This window comes from Sorex fumeus, unplaced genomic scaffold (assembly GCF_029834395.1).
Source record: "Sorex fumeus unplaced genomic scaffold, SorFum_2.1 ptg000063l, whole genome shotgun sequence".
In the NCBI taxonomy this organism is placed as follows: Eukaryota; Metazoa; Chordata; class Mammalia; order Eulipotyphla; family Soricidae; genus Sorex; species Sorex fumeus.
This window is the reverse complement of record NW_026606120.1, coordinates 14038030-14059656: the sequence shown is the minus strand read 5'-3', so window position 1 is coordinate 14059656 and position 21627 is coordinate 14038030. Positions and strand designations below refer to the sequence as shown.

Genomic DNA, 21627 nt, shown 5'->3' with positions numbered 1-21627 from the left:
AGACAGAAGCAGGGGGCACTGATTCAATGCTTCTGTTAATAGCGATGTGGGCCAAACCTGGACCTGCACATCTGCCCAGGAAGAAACGAAGTGATGGTTAGTGGAAACTTCCTAGGCCTCACATGCTGTTTTTAATCTAAGATGAGAAGTTACGAAACTCTCATGACACTGACACGGAACAGCTTTCGTATTGTTAATGTTACTGAGTGTGAGGCGGGGTGAGCAGAGGGAGGGCGAGAGAGTTAAACAACACGAATCCAGTTTGAGGCACCTCAGTCTTCCGGCTTGGCAAACGCTCCTTTGTGGCCTGACAAAGCTCAGGTGAGAACATGCAGACACTGGGGACATCTGCATTTTTGCAAACAGTTTCTGAAAATCAAAGCTTCTTAGCTGACCTCCATTTTTCCCCCTTCCAGTTCTGCCTTCTCAGACTAATGCTTTTTCCCTTTGCCGCTTTCCACGTTTCCTGGTATTTAGAAAAAAATATTTCTCTTGGTAAGCATTTCCCTCGTTACTCCCTTGGCTGATATTTCACACGGAGAACCGAAAGGCATTTATCCCCCAGGGAAGCAGTTATTTTAGATTTCACTAAGAAGTCAGTTAACATTTTTCAACATTCTCTTCTGTACTTTTTTTCTTTGAAAGAAAGCTCTGGTTTTGTTTCATTTTCAGCTGGAGACTTAAATGACACCAAGCAAAGTCTACTTAGTTTAGATTTCCAGGTAAAAATGTTTTAAATTTTAAGTTTCTACTAAAGCATGTGAAATGGTTTTAATATTTGGGTATTTTTATGTTGCAAATATGTTTAAAGCTTGAGGGTATCAGCTCTGATGAACAGAAGTTAAATTTAAGCGTGCATAACTCTGCTGACTTGGTTTTTTTCAGGATGACTACTTCCCAAGTATTTCAAACTTTATAAAATTAAGATGAAATAATTACATATTCAGATAGAATTATATGCTCAACAGAAGTATAAATTGGCTTGAAAAAATTTATTTTTATTTACTTTGAAGTTTGAAAAGGACATAAAATAATGGTTTTCTATTTTAAACCTGTTAAGTAAAGTTAAATGGGATGAAAGACATCAGCTTTGTTTAAAATTCTAAATTATCATTTTTATAGCTTAAGACAGTTGGTGGAACTTCAGATGATATTGGGATAATGGAATAAACAGTGGATTATAGAAAAATTTATTAGATTAAAACAATACCTCTCGGATTAGTAGATTTCACCCTAGTAACATATTTACTTTATTATTAAAGTAAATATTAAAGGCACTGTGAAATGCTATACTGACTTAGAATAATAAAGCCTCAATTATAAAATTAGTATTGATAATGCTATTTCCTTAAAATTACTTAGACATTTCAATGAGACTATTTAGATATTATTGCATGAAAATTAAAATAGCTTTGTAAATTCAGTTCTGTCTTTAGCTGTTTACATTTCTAGGTAAGTGTAAAGATGGCAATTTAGGGTGGGGAAGAGGAAGACTTAGGACAAAAGTGTGGACAGAGGTTCCCAAACAAGTGGCCTACAATTCCTCTTTCAGAAAAGAGGTCATTTGGGACCCCTGAAATCTCTTTTCTTTAAGCAAATCAGCAGGCTACTCTGGGCCCCCTAGAGGGTGGTGCTGCCACTTCCGGAATCACTAAGGGAGCTGGAGGGCGGGAGAGGAGCGGGCACTGTGGCTGCCTGAGAGGTGAGTGAGTCTCCCTGGCCGGGACGGCGAGGTGTCCTCCCTGGTCCATCTCTAGGCTCGGGCTGCCTCCTCGTAGCTCTGACCGCCACCAAATGGCCAGTGAGCACTGCTGATGGTGAGAGGGAGCACATGCTGTGCATGTCTGATGATGGCAGCATCCGTGCTTCCAGTGGCACCCACCTCTTGTGACATTCAGCAAATTCTGCTCCTGTCCTGCCTCCCATCATCCTCCCCAGAGGCTTTCTGCTGTGGCCACTGCCGTTCTTTCCAGACCTGTCAGCTCATAGGCAGAACTGAATTTGAGGATTTCAGCCGCCAGCCAACAAAGTCATTTGTTCCCTCCTTCTGCCTGGCCGCTAGCTTCTCAAACATGGACGTGTACTAGTTGCTCTAGTAGGACCTGCAGCAAATGTTCTGAAATGAAGGTGTACAACATTTTGCACACTGACCTTGGCTGCTGTGGAAACCTCATAGGGGCTGCTTCTTGCGGAATGCCCTAAATGCTAAGAGGGGCAAGTCAGAATATGATCCTAACACAACTGGTGAGGGGAGGGATGGCTCTGGTGGCTAAAGCAGAATTCCTGATTTCATACTGAACAGACTGCATACCTTCTTCTCTCTCACCCAACCCTAGAAATAACAGAAGATGTATTAGAGACAGCTGTATGTGGAAACAAGATGATTCTGAGTAAGACAGAAACTGTGACAATAGAAGTAGATATAGTTATATAGAGGGTTCATAAGAGAGATGCTCAGACACTGATTTGAAAATAGCTATCATTACTTTTTTAACGTGAAAAGGAAGGAGATAATTACAGGGATTAAGGCACTTGCCTTGCACTCACAGCTTCAGTTCCATCACGGGCATCACCTATGGTCCTCTGAGCATCACCAGGAGTGATCCCTGAGCACAAAGCCAGCAGTAAACCCTGAATATGCTGACAAATGCCTTTTTTCTGTTTTGTTTTGTTTTGGCTTTTTGGGTCACACCCAGCAATGCTAGGGGTTACTCCTGGCCTTGCACTCAGGAATTACTCCTGGCGATGGCCCAGAGCATGCTAGATGTGGTCCAGCACCCCAACCTCCACCAAATTCTCTCTTTTTTTTTTTTGCCACACCAGGTGGCGCTTAGGACTCACTCACGGCAGAGCTCAAGAAACTATTTTTTGGGTGATGGGCATAGAATCTGGGGTGATAATGTGCAAGGCAAATGTCCTAACTGCTGTACTATCGCTCCAGTCCTCCCAATTAAAAAAGTGTAAAAGACAAGATTGAAAATTTCACTAGAGAATCAGAAACAATATAGAGCTCACTGAAAAAAATTTAAAATGTTTAATATCTCACAATAATAGAAACACGGAAGTTAATGGATAGATTTAATAGCAGATAAATGCAACAGAAGAGGTTAGAATGAATTAGAAGATAGTTTAGAGGAATAAACAGGAAGGGTTATGGAGAGACAAAGAATAGAAAATACAAGAGGACAAGAAACACTAATTATATAATAAAAAGGTTAATAAACATGAAATCACAGCTCTGAAAAGGGAAGGGAAAAATGTATTATTTGAGTAGATAGTGATAGCACAGCGGTAGAGTGTTTGCCTTGCATGCAGCCAGCCTGGCCGAGCTGGGTTCAATTCCTACGCCCCTCTCAGAGAGCCCGGCAAGCTACCGAGAGTATCTCGACTGCACGGCTAAACCTGGCAAGCTACCCGTGCCGTACTCAATATGCCAAACATAGTAACAGCAAGTCCCCCAAAAATGGAGACGTTACTGGGCCCGCTCGAGCAAATTGATGAACAATGGGGGGGACAGTGACAGTGACAGTGATAAGGAATAAGAAGTGACGGTGATAAGGAATAAGAAATTTCTAAATCTGATTAATATGAGGCCAGAGAATCAAAAAACTACGAACTTTAAATTGGATAAAGACAAGAAAAATCTTATCTATGAAAAATGAAATAAAACAGTTGAAAAATCAAAGTCAAAGAGAACTGCTGTCAGAAAAAAATCACTTTTAAAGTAGAAATGATTTATAATGACTCAATAGAAATGATGTACATAAAGAAATATTGAATGGGTATCAAATCTGAGGGGGAAATGTCATCCTAGAGTTCCATATCCAGCAACTACATCCTTTCAGTATGCCATAAAATAAACATTTTTTGATTAAAAAAAAAACCAAAAAAACAAAAAAGCAAATTGGTCGCTAGTCATTTTGTACTAAGGGGACTGCTAAAAGGCATTCTGTACTCAGAAAATTTATCCCTATAGAAGACTAGAGATGCAGGAAGGAAAAAGAATAAACAAAAAGGATAAATTAATAAACTGGTTCTCCAGATGACTGGTTAAAGATAGTTTGGTACATCTACACAATGGAATACTATACAACTATTAGGAGAAATGAAGTCATGAAATTTGCTTGTAAGTGGATAGACATGGAGAGTATAATGCTAAGTGAAGTGAGTCAGAAAGAGAGGGACAGATATAGAAGGACTGCACTCATCTGTGGAGTATAAAATAACATAACATGAGACTGACATCCAAGGACAGTAGATACAAGGGCCAGAAAGATTGCTCCATAGTTGGAAACCTGCCTCCTGAGAAGGCAGCTGGAATAGAGAAGGATCACTAAGTTAATGATTGTTGGAGGGATAATCTGTTCGGGATGGGAGATGTGTGCTGAAAGTAGATAAAGGACCAAACATGATAACCTCTCAGTATCTCTATTGCAAAACATATTGCCCAAAAGTAGAGAGACAGTATGGGGGAATATTGTCTGTCCTGGAGGCAGGGGGAGGGTGGAAAAGGGGGGGTATACTGGGGACATTGGTGGCGGCGAATGTGCACTGGTGGAGGGATGGTGTTTGATCATTGTGTGATTGTAACTCAAACATGAAAGCCTGTAACTATATCTCATGATGACTCAATAAAATTGAAAAAAATATCTGGTTCTCAACTAGGGACAGGATAATTCTCCAAGGATACATACGACAATGTTACAAGACATTTCTGACAGTCAGAACTGAGGAGCATATACTGGAAAGAGTTAGAAAATATACTTAAACCCAAACATAATGAAGTACTGTTAGATATAAATGGAATAAATATCTCAATTAAAGGACAAAGACTCTCAGGCTGCATTTAAAAACATGATGCACTACTAATATAATGTATTTAAAAATACAGAATATTAGGGGATGGAAGAGAATACAGCAGGCAGGGCGCTTGCCTTACATGTGGCCACCCTGAGTTTAATCCCTGACGCTCCATATTCCTCCCAGAGCTCCACTTTTACAACAAACTAAAGAAAGCAACTGAATTATTTGAGAATATTTGAAAATAAAAAGCTCTATCAGATATGAGAATCTGTATAATAGCAAAATGTACTGGAAGAATTAATACTCATGACCAAATTGTTAAGGCACGGGCTGAAAATAGAATTACAGAACAGACTGGATTATATACATTGATGTTTATTTGTTCATATACCCACAATTTTCTGCTAAATAGGAAAACATGTTTGTAGAACAATAGGTAACAAACACTTGACAAGAGATAACAAAAATTCACTCTATATATTTTGTTTAAATATAGAGGTTCAAATATGTTTAGAAGGGGTCATGAAAGATGCAATAAACTAGAAGCTGGGAAATTCTGGCCCACAGTACAAATCATGTTTTTAAAACATGTTGTTATTCAAAACAAAGTGCCATTGGAATACAGTCAAGCTTCTCTTTTGACTTATCATCTAAGTCTATTTCGGGGCCATAATAGCAAAGCTGATTTGTTTTCACAGAGATTGCTGGCCTGCAAAGCCAAAAACATTTACTCTCTGGACCTTGAAGTGAAAGTGTGCCTATCCTTGCACTAAACTATAGGTGATGGCTAAAGCAACTTGTCCTTTTTGCCTCATGCATCACTTTAAGTTTTAGAAATTATTTTTTATTACTTTTTAGAAATTTAAATTTTTAAAAAGTAGAAAGACTAAAAACTTAGGAGAGAGAAAACTGTGTGAACATATCTTTCTTTTTGGTTCAATCCTGGTGGGTCTCAGGGCTTACTCCTGACTTTGTGCTCAGGAATTACTCCTGGTAAGCCTGGGAGGCCCTCTGGGATGCTGGAGGATCAAATCCAGGCCAGTTACATGCAAGGCAAGTGCCCTGCCGTATTGTCTCTCCGGACCATGAAAATGTCTTCAAATTTTTTATTTTTTGGTCTTGGGGCCACATATATAAATCTTTCTAATTTTTTAAAAATTTTTTGGTTTGTAGTTTTTATTTTTTGGCAGACCACAGTGGTGTTGGGGGTTAAACCCAAGCCCCCCACATGCAAAGCATGTAGTTCAGTCTGACGAGTTATCTTGCCAACCCCTCTTTTATCTTTAAAACTCTTAGGAGCTAACATGTGACTAATTTGTAACTTACTCTAAGGAAGAACTTCCTGTCAAATGGTCTGAACATGGAATATGAGACTAAGAATTTCCCATTATTGGAAAAATAAGTGATTTCAAAGATTCATTCAAAATAGGAGATCTATTCAATAAAGCACCATCATAAGTGATGTAGGCTGTTAGGAAACCATAATCACAGCATCTAAGCACAGTGGAAACACATGAAGTAGGGTCAGAAATCTAGGAAGAACACACTTTTGATAAGAACACTGGTTCTTTTTATTTTTTTGGGGGGGTAAGTGGGGGCACACCTGATGGTGCTCAGAGTTTACTCTGGGTTCTATGCTCCGAGATCACTCCTGGAAAGCTCAGGGGAGCCATATGGGGTGCCAGGGTTTGTACCTGGGTCAGCTGAGTGCAAGGCAAGTGCCCTGCCCTACCCACTCTACTATCACTCTGGCCCTAGAAGCACTGGTTCTTGCAGCCATAGGCACAGTCTGGATAAGGATACTGGCAGACGTGCACTTGTGCCAAGAACTCAAGTATTCAAAAATGGAAGACAATGAATAATCTGGATTCTTTTCTGCCTGATACAGTTATATATGAGACTTGGAAACAGATCAAAAGAAAAGAATGTCTTTTCTTTAGGATCAATCTTGGGAAACAGATCACCATATGAAAATTAATGATTTTCATAAAAAACCATGAAAAGATGCCATTCATTGATAACTCATTAGATCTTTCCTACAAGCAATGCATGGTCTTGACCGACACACTTTAGTGAATCTAATTCTCTAAACAAGGGTTTTTTCAAATAGAAAAAATTTTATTGAATTGTTGAGAATTACAAAGATATTTATGATTTACAGGTGTACAATATTCCAACATCAATCCCTTCACCAGTGACACCCTCCACCAATTAAACAAGGGTTTTTGGATCATTGCACGACCGATGATTTTGACTACAGATGCTCTGTGATGTGACAGCTTTAATGCTGTCCTAGCATTGAAAATGGATTCTATTGCTTGGGAAACCTACCACAGTCTCAGCTGTGACTCCCAAAATGACTCGAACAATTGCCACTCTCCCATGGCAGTCTTTCCCTTCCTACCCAGCCCCCAGCCTGGTCGAGAAGCTCCGCTCTAAACTGGGTTGGCAAACTTATATTATGCATGGCTATTTACATTTCAGAGTTTAACCTGACCTGAAATATTGTTCTTTCGAACTTCAAAACTTCATACAAAATTAGCTTTAGAGGCTGTACAAAAACAAGTAGCAAGCCCAATTTGACATGTGGTGCTGATTTCCTGACCTCTGATCTGAAGAACTACCGACCCCAGAGGCTAGTCCCCGAGGTCCTCCACAGCGTGACTTGGCCCTGCCTGAGGACAGGCTGTAGATTGCACAATACAGCTCAGTTTCACAGACCAGCTGGGGCTGTGATTTTATTAGGTGTCTTAGATGTCTGACTTCTAAGAGCCATCCTTTCACTCTGAACATTAAAGTGCTAGCACAATCCAGTGTGGGAAGAGTTAAAACTTTGTTGTTGTTTTGGGGCCATACTGGGAGATGCTCAGATATGACTCCTGGCTCTGCACTTAGGAATTATTCCTGCGGTGTCTGCGGGGGCTAATGAAATGCTGGGGATCAGACCCAGGTTGATCACGTGCAAGGCAAGCACCCTACCTGCTATACTATTGCTCTCTCACCAAAAGTTAAAATTTTAAGAATTAAAAAATCAGGTGGTATTAATCCTCCAAATTTGTTCTTACTAATGGAATTAAGCTGTTACATAGTCTATGAATTCAAGTATAAATTTTAGAATAATCTTGTCCACTAAAACAAACCAGCAATAATTTTGAGTGCTTTTGTGATTTATCTGTAAATAAACTTGGGGTCCTTATTAGAACTTAAAAATCCAAATCATCGGATTCCCATCCAGTTACATAAATATCTCTAATAATTTTCTTTTATTTATCATGCAGTATTTCCATTTCCAGAGCAGTAATTTTGTACATCTTATATTAGCAGTATCCCTTAGGGCTGGAGAGACAGTTTAGGAGACGGGAGAAATTGCTTTGCATGCAGGAAGCCTGGGTTTGATCCTCAGCCCTGTATAGTTCCGATTGTCCCTGTGCACTTGGTGCTCTGGGGATCATGTGCAGTGCTGGAGGTTAAACCAAGGTTAGTGGCGTGCAAGGCAAGTATCTTGCCACTATATACTGCTCTATGCCTCATACCATAAGATTTTATTTTACTTATTTATTTCTTTGCTTTTTTGGGGGGAGGGGCGTCACACCCAGCAATGCTCAGGGGTTACTCCTGGCTCTGTGCTCAGGAATCATTCCTGGCAGTGTGGGGAGACCATATGGGATGCTGGGGATTAAACCTGGGTCAGCCGTGTGCAAGGCAAATGCCCCCCCCGCTGTATTATCGCTCCGACCCCACCATAAGATTTTATACAGAGATGAGACCAAGACATTTGTGTATTTGTGAATAAAGGGAATTTCACGTCTTCCTTCCTAATCAAGATGTCTTTTCTTTCTTCGCTACACTGGCTAGAATGCTATCAGCCACTAGGTAATTTGACCTTAGGCATAAGCTAACATGAGGTCAAGGAGAGATTTGGGTGGCATTTACCACAGACTTCTGTCGAAGGACAGGACAGCATGTCTTGGGGGAAGTTTTAAAGGGGTGGTATTAGGAAAGGAGTGACATGATGTTCTCTGAGGGCCAAAGCTAGTACAGTTGTAAGGCGCTCGCCTTGCACATGGCTGACCTGGGTTCTATCCTTAGAACCCCTTAGCCTGCCAGGAGTGATCCCTGAGCACAGTCAGGAGTAAGCCCTGAGCACCGTTGGGTGAGGTCCCAAAACAGAAACAAAAACCAAAAAGAACATGCTTTTTCACGCATCACTATCTTAATTAGCATGTTATATTTCCATCCCTGCGCATGATCAGAAATGACTGTGGATCTCATCAAAATTTATTTTTTTTTTGCACATAGGATCATATTTTCATTTTAGTCTATTAATGTGGTATACTACAGAGACTGATTTTCTAATGTTAAAACAATGCTGCAATCTGTGTTCGGCTATGATTATCTTCTTAATATACAGTGGGGTGTGATATGCAAAAATTTGCTAGAATCTTTACATCTATGTTATGGAGGGGCGCTGGTCTTTATTTATTTATTTATTTTTATTTTTCTCCTTTTGTTATCAGAACAATGCTGATACAAAGAATAAGTTGGAAATATCTTCTTACAATTTGGGAAGATTTGTGTAGTTATTTCATTCCTAAGCATGGAATTCACTAGTGGCATATCTAGGTCAGAAGTTTTGTTTTTCTTTTAATCATTGTAAATTACAATGTTATTCATGGTTGGGTTTCAGGAGTAAATATTCTAACATCAACCCTTTCACCAGTGTTCACTTCCTTCCACCAGTTAGGCCAGAAATTTTCTCTGTGAGTTTTTTTAACTACAAATTCATTTTCCCTGATAGGATGTGAAATATTTGGGTTATTTCTTTCTTCTTGAGTGGTCTTTAGCAGTTTGATCTCTCAAGAAATAAGCCCATTTCATTTAAGTCGCTGAATTTATTGATAAAAAGTTGTTCATAATACTCTCTTCTTACCATGTTAGTATCTGTAGACTTATACAATTTGTGTCTTTTCTGATCATGGCATGAGTTTAACTTTCTGGTTGATTTTTTTTTTAAAGGAATCAACGTTTTATTCCATTGGTTTTTCCAGTCATTTTCCATTTAATCAATTTCCTGTGTTAAATTAATTGCTTCCTCCCCTTTATCCTGGCAAGCTCCCCGTGGTGTATTCGATATGCCAAAAACAGTAACAACAAGTCTCACAATGGAGATGTTACTGGTACCCACTCGAGCAAATCGATGAACAACGGGAGGACAGTGCTATAGTGCTCCCCTTTTCCATTAGGGATTAATTTTCGCTTTCCATTAGGGATTAATTTTCCTAAGGTTTTTGTTGTTGTTATTGTTGTTTGTTTTGAAGGCCACACCTGTGATGATCAGGGGTGACTCTTGCCTCTGCACTCTGGTATCAGCCCTGGTAGTGCTCATGGGACCATATGGGATACTGGGGATGAAACCCAGGATGGCCGCGTGCAAGGAAAACACTCTAGCTACTGTGCTGACCAGCCCCTATTTTCCTAGTTTTTTAAAGTAGAAATCTGAGGCCACTAATCAGGTTAGGTGTAGTTTAGGTGTTCAGTGCTATTATATCCAAACAATGTATGAGATTTTGATATATTATGTTCTCATCATAATTATTTGATATATTTTGTTCTCACTTTCTAAATTTCCATAGTGAATTTTCTTTTGACTTTGACGCCATGGTTATTTTGTTTTTAAATATTTGGGTATTTCCCCCATATTCCACTGTTATTATGACTTAATTCCATTGTGTACTGTGTTGTGAATCTTTTTTTCTGTTGCCACACCTAGCACTCCAGGCCACTCTTGGCTTGGGGCTTGGTAGTCACTCCCTGTTGGTGTTCAGGGGACCATGCAGTGCACACCCTGGCCGCCTACTTGCAAAGCACATACTGCAGCTGCTTGAATCATCTCTCCAGTCCTATGTTGTGAATCTTTCTTATTTTGGTTTTTGGGCCATATCCAGCGATGCTCAGGGGTTACTTCTGATTCTTCACTTAGGAATTACTTCTGGGGAACCATATGGGATTCTGGGGATTGAACTGGAAACCAGGTTGGCTGTGTGCAAGGCAAATGTCCTTCCCTCGTGCTATCACTCCGGCCTCCTGCATTGTGACTCTTTAAAAATGTTTCTAAATTTTCTTGCTTGATATGTCCTGCTATGGCCTAGAATATGTCCTGCTTTGGTAAATGCTTCTTGTATTCTTAGTAACAGGAGGAAAGTACAGGTTTCCTAACTCCTCCTTGGCCGCCTACACTCCTGGCCTCACAATGGACATCCTCCATTAGGGCGAGGCATGTTACAATTGATGAACTTACAAGATACATAATCACTCACAGTCCACAGTTTATGTTATAGTTAACTCTTGGTGCTATATAATCTGAGGACTTGGATAAATTTATGATGACAAATAAAGTATCAGTTTCACTGCCCTAAAATTTCCTGTACTCCACCCCTGTGCCTTTTATGGAAGGTCAGATAGTTGGAATCAGCATGAAAATTTTTTCTTTGGATTCTACCACTTAATAATATGTATTTAACGTTTGTCCGTGTTTCTTTGAGAACTGAAAGCTCATTTCTTTTCATGTCTAAATAATATTCCATTTTCTGGATGTACCAATTTTATTTTCTCATTTACCTATCACAGGGCATCTTATTCACTTCTGATAGTTGGTAGTCAGGAATAAACCTGCTATTAACATTCATGTACAGGTTTCTGTATGCGTGTGATAAGAAAAAAGTCTTTTTCCCTATGATTTGACACTTTCCAAGCAACTGCTGATGTCCTATAATTTGACTCAATTTGAACATTAAATACATAGAGACAGTGTTGGATTTCACTGGTTAAGAACTTAATTCCATTCCAAGCAGCAGCATGGTCCTTGGCTTACCCACAACTTGTCTGACTTGACTCCAACCATAGGTTCTATGTCTGAGTTAACTTGCCAGCCACAACTTACAGACCTCAGGACAACACTTATTGACATTTAACAGTTGATTAAATGATATCACAAAGGATGCAGATAAGTAGGGAGATGAAGAGATACATACTACGAGTGGTCTGAGAGGGTGCATAGATCAAGACTTCTGCCCCAATGAGTTGGCAGGGGGTGGTGTGTGTGTGTGCCACTCTCCTAGTATTTGCATGTCAGCCTAATTGGAAGCTAAGCTGATCACCTATTTGGGGGCTCTTTTGGAATCTGCATCATGCTCAAAGATTAATTCCATTCCTAGCTTCTCTAACTCTCTCTGGAGAATGGGGGGTGGTGCTGAAAATTCCTAGTTTCTAACCATGGCTTTGTTTTCTAGTGACCAGCCCCACCCAGGAGCCTACCCAGAATCATTTCATTTGATAAAAAAAAAAAAAAAAGATATTCTTAGGCTGTTAGTGCTTAAGAATTTATATGTCTTTAAAGAGCCTTGTATCTGTACAGTCAAAGATCAACCAAATATCAGCTATTTGCAAGCCCTTGACCCCAAATAGTCTGCCTTTCTTCAGTGAAGGATGTTCTTATTGACTTAGCTACAACCAGTGTGGATTTCAATTGAGAAAAATCACAATATATGACTTTACACTGACTGCTCCACTCAACACTTGGGTGAAATGCTGTGTGGTCTGGGGAAGGATGCTTCCTCTGCTCTATACTAGATTTCCAGTCACATGTCCTTGGGATTTCCCATCACTTGCCTGAAGGTTTTGCAGCAAACTTGTAAGATTATTTAATGCCAAAAGGCTGAATCAATTACTCAGAAGATATCCTGGTTATTTTGTGAGGTTCTAAAACAAGGTGCTGAGTTGATAAGCTACTCTACACCCAGCTTCCTGTTGGATCTTTGGTCCTTCAAAGTCACTTTTTTTTTTCTTTTTGGGTCACACCTGGCGATGCTCAGGGGTTCCTCCTGGCTCTGTGCTCAGGAACCCCCCGGCAGTGCTCAGGGGACCATATGGGATGCTGGGAATCAAACCCGGGTCGGCCGCGTGCAAGACAAAAGCCCTACCCACTATGCTATTGCTCCAGCCCTCAAAGTCACTTCTGAGGAGTTTAGAGTTTTAATATCTACATGCAATGTCACCTTGAATGGTTCATTCCTTTCCATCACCAGTCAGATTGATATTTCCTGAAAGACAGCACTTTTATCTGGCCCCTAAAGGATGACCAAGATTGGACTTTAAGGAGTGAGCAAGGTCTTGGGACTGAAGAGAGGAGAGACCCCTACAGTAGAGCAGCAAATGAGAAGCTGCCAGAGCAAGGGCAGAACAATAGTCTCTCAGCCTGGTAAGCAACGAGACTGCAAATCTTCCCTTGCAGCACTATATGTGGCCAGAAAGTTCAATCTGATAAACCCTTCAACCAGTCCTGAGAGCACTGTGTGGAGGAGTCTCAACTACCCAACTTTACAAGTGTATGTGACCAGAACACCACTCCCACACTTAGTCCTTACATTTGAAGACTTAAGGATATATATCCCAAAACACACACACAGACACAGACAGACAGACAGACAGACAGACACACACACACACACACACACACACACACACACTGCATTACCAGGTTCAAGCCCTAGTCCAGCTGACTAAGAGTTACCCTCTTTTCTCTCTATAACTGATGCCAGCTATTACATATGGTCCTATAATGCCCCCTCACCCTGACAAAGAACATGGTAAAGTCATAAAATGAGAGAGCAACTGAGAAGAATTGGAAAGCTGGGTAGTGGGTGATGTGAATCACAGAATGACTTGGTGGAACAGGGAAGAGATGTCTCCCTAGTAGCTTCTGAAAGCAGTGTCCTGAGAGGGGTTGACAGGTTAGAGAGGTTAGAGCAGGGCTGGGGGCAGGGGCATGTGACTGACCTGTTTTTGAAAGAGACCTACAGTGCCACACAGCTACACCCATTGGTGTCCGGCTTGTGACTGCTTCACTGTGAAAATGTTGGAGGAGAACAAAGAATGTCTGGCCTGTCCAGTCTAACTACTCTCTATCCCTCGGAGAAAAAGGTCTACTCAAGTCTGATCTAGAAATCAAGATAAGATACTAAAAGTTCACTGATTCTGATTGAAAAACTCAAACTTCTGCCTTGAAGTAGCACTCAAGCAATTAGAACAGACACTGTGTCATTTTGCAGAGATGCTATGGAGGTAGCACACTGACAAACTGTAGATCAGTTTCCATAGATAAAGTTCACCCAGCAGGCTGGAGCGATAGTATAGCGGGTAGGGTGTTTGCCTTGTATGTGGTTGACCCAGGTTTGATCTCCAGCATCCCATGTGGTCCCACAAGCACCACCAGGAATGATTCCTGAGTGCAGAGACAGGAGTATGGTCGGGTATGACCCCCCCAAAAAAAAGTAAAAAAAAAAAAAAGAGTTTAGTCTGCATCAACAGTAAAATGGCTTCATTCTCATTCTAGGAACTGGATGGTGAAAAGCAAACATGAAGTTGGCAGGTTTGTTTTGTTTTCTGATGCTTATCATTTTTCAAACTGACTCTGGGCAAAGTGAAGAAACCCCGAGGAAGCAAAGGAGGAAGATAAACTATAGGAGACTGAAGAAAAGTTCCTTGCCCAGCCATGAATCAAGGAAACAGCTTGGAATTCAGCAGAAGATGAGCAGAAGAGCACTTCCCATTGTGGACTTGGATGACAGCATAGAGGAAGCGTTTGAATCCTTAAGTTCTCTTGGTGCAGAATCAAGCTACCATGTATTACCAGGTAAGACGATGAGAATGGGAACTTCCTTGAAGATAATTCCACCACCCAAATTCAAGAACTTTTATTATCTATTGTTTATCTACAAAGATAAACACCAAGATGATTTAAAAAAAAATCATTCCTGGAATGTACTTACAATATGAAACTACAGGAAAATACAAAAAATTTGCTATTTAAAAGCAGTATTTATGGGGTTGAAGGTGGTAGAGTGGTCAGTGCGCAGAACTTGCATGTGCCCACCTGATTTGATCCCCTGAACGACATTGTCCGTAAACATTACCATGTGTGGCCTTGGAGTTCCTTGAATATCACTGGGGTGGCCCTGGGAACTGTCAGCACCACAGGGCCTGGGTAACCTAACATCCTCAGAACCATGCACTGAACTATTGGGGCCCAGTTGACTAAAAATCACCAGTGGGAGTCCCAGGCCTCCTGAGCAATGTTTGAGAGCCCAACCTATCACCTCAAAAACAAACAAATAAACAAACAAACCTATTTGGGCTGGAGAGACAGTAAAACAGGTAAGGTGCTTGCCTTGCATGCAACTAACCCGGGTTCCATCCCCAGCTTCACATTTAGTCCCCCAACCCCACCAAGAGTGATCCCTGAGTATAGAACCAGGAGTATGCCCTGAGTAATGCTGGGTGTGCCCCACCAAAACCCCAAAACCAAAACAAACAAACAAACAAAAAACACCCTGGTGATTATAAAGCCATAATTATGATTACATACACACATGGCAAAGAAACATATTCCATCAAAGCTTTTAAACCAAAAATGGAGTTAAAGCTACTATTTTTAAAGGCTAAAAAACAAAGGACAATTCTGCCACGGATTTAAACGAGGCATTTCTAAAAACCAGTATTGAATGGTCTGCCTTTTTCTAAGTTTCAAAGAAAAAGGTAATTATAAGTATGTTACTATTAACTCAAAAGACAAAAGAAAGTTTCACCACACAATAGTCTGTGACTGTTACTTCAGACATTATCTCAAGAAAACCAGATTCTTTTATTTCCATGAAGCTAGGATAACATAGAATTATCAAGAGAAGAGGCAACTTAGATCACATTTGCAGAATAATCAAGAGAAAAGTGAGAGTCAGAGAAATTAGATACAATAATAACAGCATACCCAGAACTGCCTAAGAATGATGATGTCTACTTCCCTGGTTAAGTGGAAACACTCAAACTATAGTAATAGAAAAAGGAAAAGATTACAAAGTAGTATGCAAACTGTAATCTCAAATTGTTCTAAAATACTTGACATAAGGTTTCAGTATGCATTAAGAAATACAGAAGATGTATGCTTACTATCTTTCAATGATCTAAAGGAATTTTCCAGTGGATTTATAGAATATTTTTTATTGTGGTAATATACACATACAACATAAGATTTTAATCCTTTTAAAATGCACAACTCAGTGGCATTTAGAATATCACCAAATCCATATAACCATCACCACTACCCAGATCCTGAACATTGTTTCTACCCAAAAAGGAAACTATAGAATGCAACCATTACCCATTTTCCACTATCCACATTTCCTGGCAACAATTATCTGCCTCTATCAATTTGCCTGCTCTATATATTCCACATAAAAGAAATCATATAAAATATGGGATTTGGTGTCTTATTTTTTTCATCTAGCACAATGTTTTCAAGATTAATTCAAGTTGTATCAGCACTTCACTTTTTATGATTGTATAGTATTCCACACATCAGGACAGCACTTGGATGTCCTCACCAGGATTCCTTGGAGGAAGGCAGATTGAGTTTACCTCTCCACCCTGAGCAGAACCCCGGTAGCTGAAGACCTCTGGGACCCTGCCACAGTCATGCTGAGACCACTCTCCACTTGGATGAGCCTCATGCATGAAGGAACGGGCAGAGGAACCCAGGTGTGTGGGACCTGGGGCTGAGATCTCCAAGCCTGCCCATTTTGGGACTGGGCCTCTTCCACCCAGATCCCCCATCTTCCAGTAGCTAGACAGTTACACCAACCAACTGTGTGTCACCCCATCAATGGCCAGGATCCAGAAACTATAAAACCAAGCTCCCGGAAGCTTATTTTTAACCTTATTCTCCAGTTCTCACTCTCAGAGAATCTGGCAGGCTACTGAGAATATCATGCCCTCATATATGCCTGACTGGGAACACCTGTAAAGGTGATTCGAGGCTGCCCCAAAAGCCTCCATTCCTCTTGGAGAGCCCGGCAAGCTACTGAGAGTATCCTGCCCGCACGGCAGAGCCTGGCAAGCTACCCGTGGTGTACTTTATATGCCAAAAACAGTAACAATGATGGTCCTCATTCCCCTGATCCTGAAAGAGCCCCCAATATGCCACTGGGCTACAATAGCACATGACAGGGATGAGTGGAGACATTACTGGCGGCTGCTCGAGCTAATTGATGAACAACAGGGTGATAGTGATAGTATTCCACCTTTAGCAAAAAACATGATTTCCCTTTCCATCCCTTGATGGACATGTGGTTTGTGTTCAAATATTTTTTGTTGTTGTTGTTCTTACAAACAATCCTTGTATAAACATGGCCAAGCAAGTATCTATTTGTATGTCTATTCTTAATTCTAAGTAGATTGGGTCTCTACCTAGAAGTAGAGTATGGAGTGTCAGAGAGTTGAGCCATCTGATCATTTGTTTAATTTATTGAGCCACATTGGCTACACCATTTCTTATAACTATACCAAGAGATGAAGATTCAAACTTCTATACACCTTTGCAATAGTTTACATTAAAAAATTATAGCCATTTTTGTAGATGTAAAATGCTATTTCAATGTGGTTAACACACTGTCACAGGTGTTGAGAGTTGTGTTAATTAAACCACATTTAAGTGTGAGCTACCAGTGGTATGCTGACAGCAATGTGTTTAAAATGGTACTTCTCTAGTGACTAATGATGTCAAGCATCCTTCTTTGGAGGGGGGCACACCCAGAGGTCACTCGTGGTGGGTTTGGGGTACTATATGGGATGCCAGGGATCAAACCTGGTCAGCCATATGCAAGGCAAATGTCCTACCTGCTGTACTATCTCTCCACCTCCCACAGCATTTTAAAAAATATCCTTGCTATCTACTGTATGTCTTCTTTAGAGAACTATTCAAGTATTGCTGTTTTTAAATTGGGTTGTTTGTTTTTCTGTTGTTGAGTAGTAGTTCTTTATGCATAATCTGGATATTAGACTCTTATCAGCTATGAATTATAAGTATCTCCTCCCATTGTCTATGTTGTCCTTTCACTTTCTAGGCAATGTCTTTTATTTGGGGTGGGGGCCTCCCAAGTCTTGCTCAGGTCCTGAGGTCCTGGTAACTCTTAGCCAGCTGCACTGGTGGCCCAGTGATAGGTCTTGAGGAAATGGAACTGCTCAGGAGCTGCAGGGCTGAGGGTACCTCCTGGAGGTCTCTGGGGCCTCACCTGCTGGTGCTCAGGAGCCTCCAGAGCTGCCCCTGGCAAAGCTCAGAGGGTCAAGAATGTCAGGAATTGAACCTAGGCCAGGCACACACGAGGCATGCGCTCTCGCCATTCTACTAACTCCTGCCCCCGGCCACTGTCCTTTGATACACTAAATTTTAATTTCGGTTAAGTCTGTATCTTTTCAATTGTTACCTCTACTTCTGGAGTTTAATATACAACCCATCACTAACCCCAACGCAATGGAGATTTTTGCCTATGCTTTCCTCCATGAGTGTTATGGTGTTAGCTCAAATTTATGTTTTTAATCCATTTGAAGTTAAGTTTTTTATTTAGTGTGAGGGGACTAGTTCATTGCTCTCACAGGAATATTCGGTTGTCCCTGTGCCAATTTTTAACCCTTATTAAATCATTTTGATGCCCTTGTTAGAAATCAACTGATTGTTGATATATAGGTTTATTTCTCAATACTCCCTTGTCTACATCTCTTGCTTTATGCTAGTACCACACTGGCATAAGCCAATTATTACAGCTGGATATGTATGCATGTGTGTGTCCCAGAGATTGTTCTGGAGCCATTTGGAGTTTGGGACAAGTTCAATGAACTTGAGATTCAACTTTTCTGTTTCTACCAAAAACCTGAAAAATGCCATTGGAATTTTGATGCGAAAGAAACCAGGAAAAAACTAATTAGTCTTTCTGTGTTTGTTTTGGAGCCTCAACCAGTGGAGCTGAGAGCTTACTCCTGGCTCTGTGCTCAGGGTTTGCTCCTGGTGGTGCTTGGGGAACTGTATATGGTGCTGGGGATTGAATGTGGGGGGGGGGGGGAGGGCGCGGGGGTGTTTAACCCCTGTGCAAGGCAAACCTCATCTGCTGTGTTAGTTTCTCTGAGCCACCATTTGTCCATTTTTTGCCCCAGGGAAAGAATTGGGTGGGAGCACTTAGTGTACTGAAACATCTAGATGAGAGACAGTGGGGCCTGAATTGGGTTATCACAGTACAAAGAGAGGAATCAACGTCAAGGTGAGAAGCCTCACATGAGGATGTTGATTGGCTACAGTGATTCATAGCTGGAGAAGAGATAGGAAATGACACTTGGGTCTTAAGGAAAACATCCTATAATCAAGCTGCTCTGTAAGCAAGCCTGCTTAGCCAACATCCTTAGCTACATAGTTATCCTGTACCCAAACGAATATACAGAGGGCTGGTGAGATAATAAAGGAGGTAAGGCAAGAACCATGCTGGAGTTTTTCAAGGTGATGAGCTCCAAACTAGTAATGTAATCTGCAAAGTCCTAATATTTGGGCATTTCAAGTTAGAAGTCGGGGGGGGGGGTGGTGGCGTGGATTCCATAGTGAATTCTACACCAGTTAATCTACCCCACCATCTCCCATAAGAACCGCAAATTAGCCTCTTATTCAGAATTCCCACAAGAGCAGCCTGACTACTCCAAGCACATTTGGCCAATAGTCCTTTAGCCCCTACTCCAATCTCTATTCCCCCACCCCTCCCCAAACACAAAAGCAAAAGCAACAGTGGGCGCAAGCATCCAAACTGCAACGGTCACCACGATAAAGCAATGCAGAAACTCACCAGGCTTAGAGAGTGAAGATGCTAGCCCAGATGACCTAACCAGTAATAATGAGCTGTATAGCCTCTCTGACAAGTAGATGGACACAGAGAGTATCATGCTAAGTGAAATGAGTCAGAAGGAGAGGGAAAGAAAGAATGATTGCATTCATTTGTGGGATATATGTGTACACACACACACACACAGCATGAAACTAATATCCAAGGACAGTAGAAACAAGGGCCAGGAGTACTGGTCCATGGTTGAAAGCCTGCCTCAAGTGCTGGGGGAGAGGCGGTCAGGATAGAGAAGGCTCCACCATGACAATGATAGTTGGAAATCATCACTCTGGATAAGAACTGTGTGCTGAAAGTAGGTAAAGGACCAAACATGATAATCTCTCAGTACCAAACAATAATGCCCAAAAGGAGCGTAAGAGGGAGAGAGAGAGGGAGGGATGGAGGGATGGAGGGAGGGAAGGAGGGAGGAAGGGAGGGAGAGAAAGAGAAAAAAAGTGCCTGCTGAGGTAGGGGTGGGGTATTGGTGGGAGGGAAACTGGGAAACTGGGGACATTCGGTGGGAAATCTACACTTGTCGAGGGATGAATGATGAAACATTGTATGATAGGAACCTGATCATGAACAATCTTGTAACTGTGTACCTAATGATAATTCAATAATACATAAATAAATAAATAAATAAATAAATAAGAGGCTAAGGCAATTGCCTTGAATAATGCAGCAGTGTAAATTATCCTGGTTCAAATTTATGGTCTCCTGCACCCTAGGTGTGGCCCAAAGCACACAGAGCTGCCCCCGGCTCCCCAGTACATATATATTGTGTACTTTCAGAGTGAACACTGTGGATGTGAGTTACATTTCAGTAACACAATTTTTTTTTTTGAAGGGAGCCACACTTGGCTGTGCTCAGGGCATATTTCTGGCTCTGTGCTCAGGGTTCTTTTCTGGTGGGGCGCAGGGCACCAAACCTAGGTCTGCAATGTGCAAAGCAAGCACCCTACTCGTTCCTGGGTCCCCGAAAACATTCTTTAAACAGTGTTGCAAAGGCCTCAGTTTAAAGCTGGAACACATCACATATGTGCTGTCTTCTCTTTCCCTCCCTCTGGACACTGTCACAAGTCCTACTTCTATGGACTGTGACTGCACAGTCAGCAGAGTGGATGGTAAGTTTGTGGTTGTCAGAAGTTGCAAGGAAGAGCAGAACCCCAGGACACTGGTGTTGAATCTACAGTCTGAGCAAGAAACTACCGATCTGGGTGTTGCCTGCTGTATGACCTGACATACCCAGAAAGAGAGAGGATGAAACTGTAATTGAGTCAAGATACTAGGAGAAGGTCCAGCAGGGGCTTAGAGATAGAAAGTGTGTGCTAGAGCTTACAACCACAAGACAGTACTACAGGTGACCACAGACCACCATTTTGTTGTTTATGTGGGGGCCACATCCAGTGATGACCAGGGCTTATTCCTGGCGATCTACCCAGGGATCACTGCTGGTGGGCTCAGGGGACCATATGGGGTGCCAGAGATTGAACTAGGGTCATCTGCATGCAAGGGAAGGACCGTACCCATGTGCTTCATGGCACTATTGCTCTGGTCTCTAGAAGGTCATTCTTGTGCAGTCCCATGCATTTAACATCAGTGTACATACTGCCACTGGAGACTTCTCATCACCATGTGAGATCATAAACGTGTGAATGTTCTCTTCCAGGGAAACAGGGGCACTGTGCGGTGAAAGGCATGATCATGTACAACAGAGCCGTCTGGTCCCCCGAGCCCTGCGTCACCTGCCTCTGCTCCAATGGACAGGTACTCTGTGATGAAATCCTGTGCCCCACTCTCAGGTGCCCCCAGACTGACACTCCTGAAGGAGAATGCTGCCCTGTCTGCTCTCAGACCGGTAAGTGGATTTGCCAAAAACTTCATGTAAAGTTTATACAGAACACGCATCTGTTTTTACTTGATACTAACTTAAGCTTTAAGGTATGGTAGGCTGGAGCGATAGCACAGTGGGTAGGGTGCTTGCTTTGCATGCAGCCGACCTGGGCCGACCTCGGTTTGATTCCTCTGCCCATCTCGGAGAGCCCAGCAAGTTACTGAGAGTATCCCGCCTGTATGG

General features: G+C 41.5%; 2 protein-coding genes across 4 annotated transcripts in view; one reads left to right on the top strand and one right to left on the bottom strand.

The window, feature by feature from the left end:
- Window positions 1–21627, bottom strand: part of CENPP (centromere protein P) — a 218123-nt gene that overhangs the window by 44144 nt on the left and 152352 nt on the right. The gene's annotated exons all lie outside the window — the stretch shown is intronic.
- The window catches only part of ECM2 (extracellular matrix protein 2), a 46887-nt gene continuing 25474 nt past the window's right edge, over window positions 215–21627 (top strand). For 2 of the 3 annotated variants that reach the window (XM_056127784.1, XM_056127782.1), the window contains exons 1-3: window positions 215–321; window positions 14195–14494; window positions 21220–21408. In XM_056127784.1, coding sequence (XP_055983759.1) covers window positions 14218–14494; window positions 21220–21408 — 466 coding nt within the window. In that variant the 5' untranslated portion in view covers window positions 215–321; window positions 14195–14217. Of the gene's footprint in view, window positions 322–672; window positions 723–14194; window positions 14495–21219; window positions 21409–21627 lie in introns of all 3 variants that reach the window. The other variant, XM_056127783.1, reaches the window with a different exon arrangement.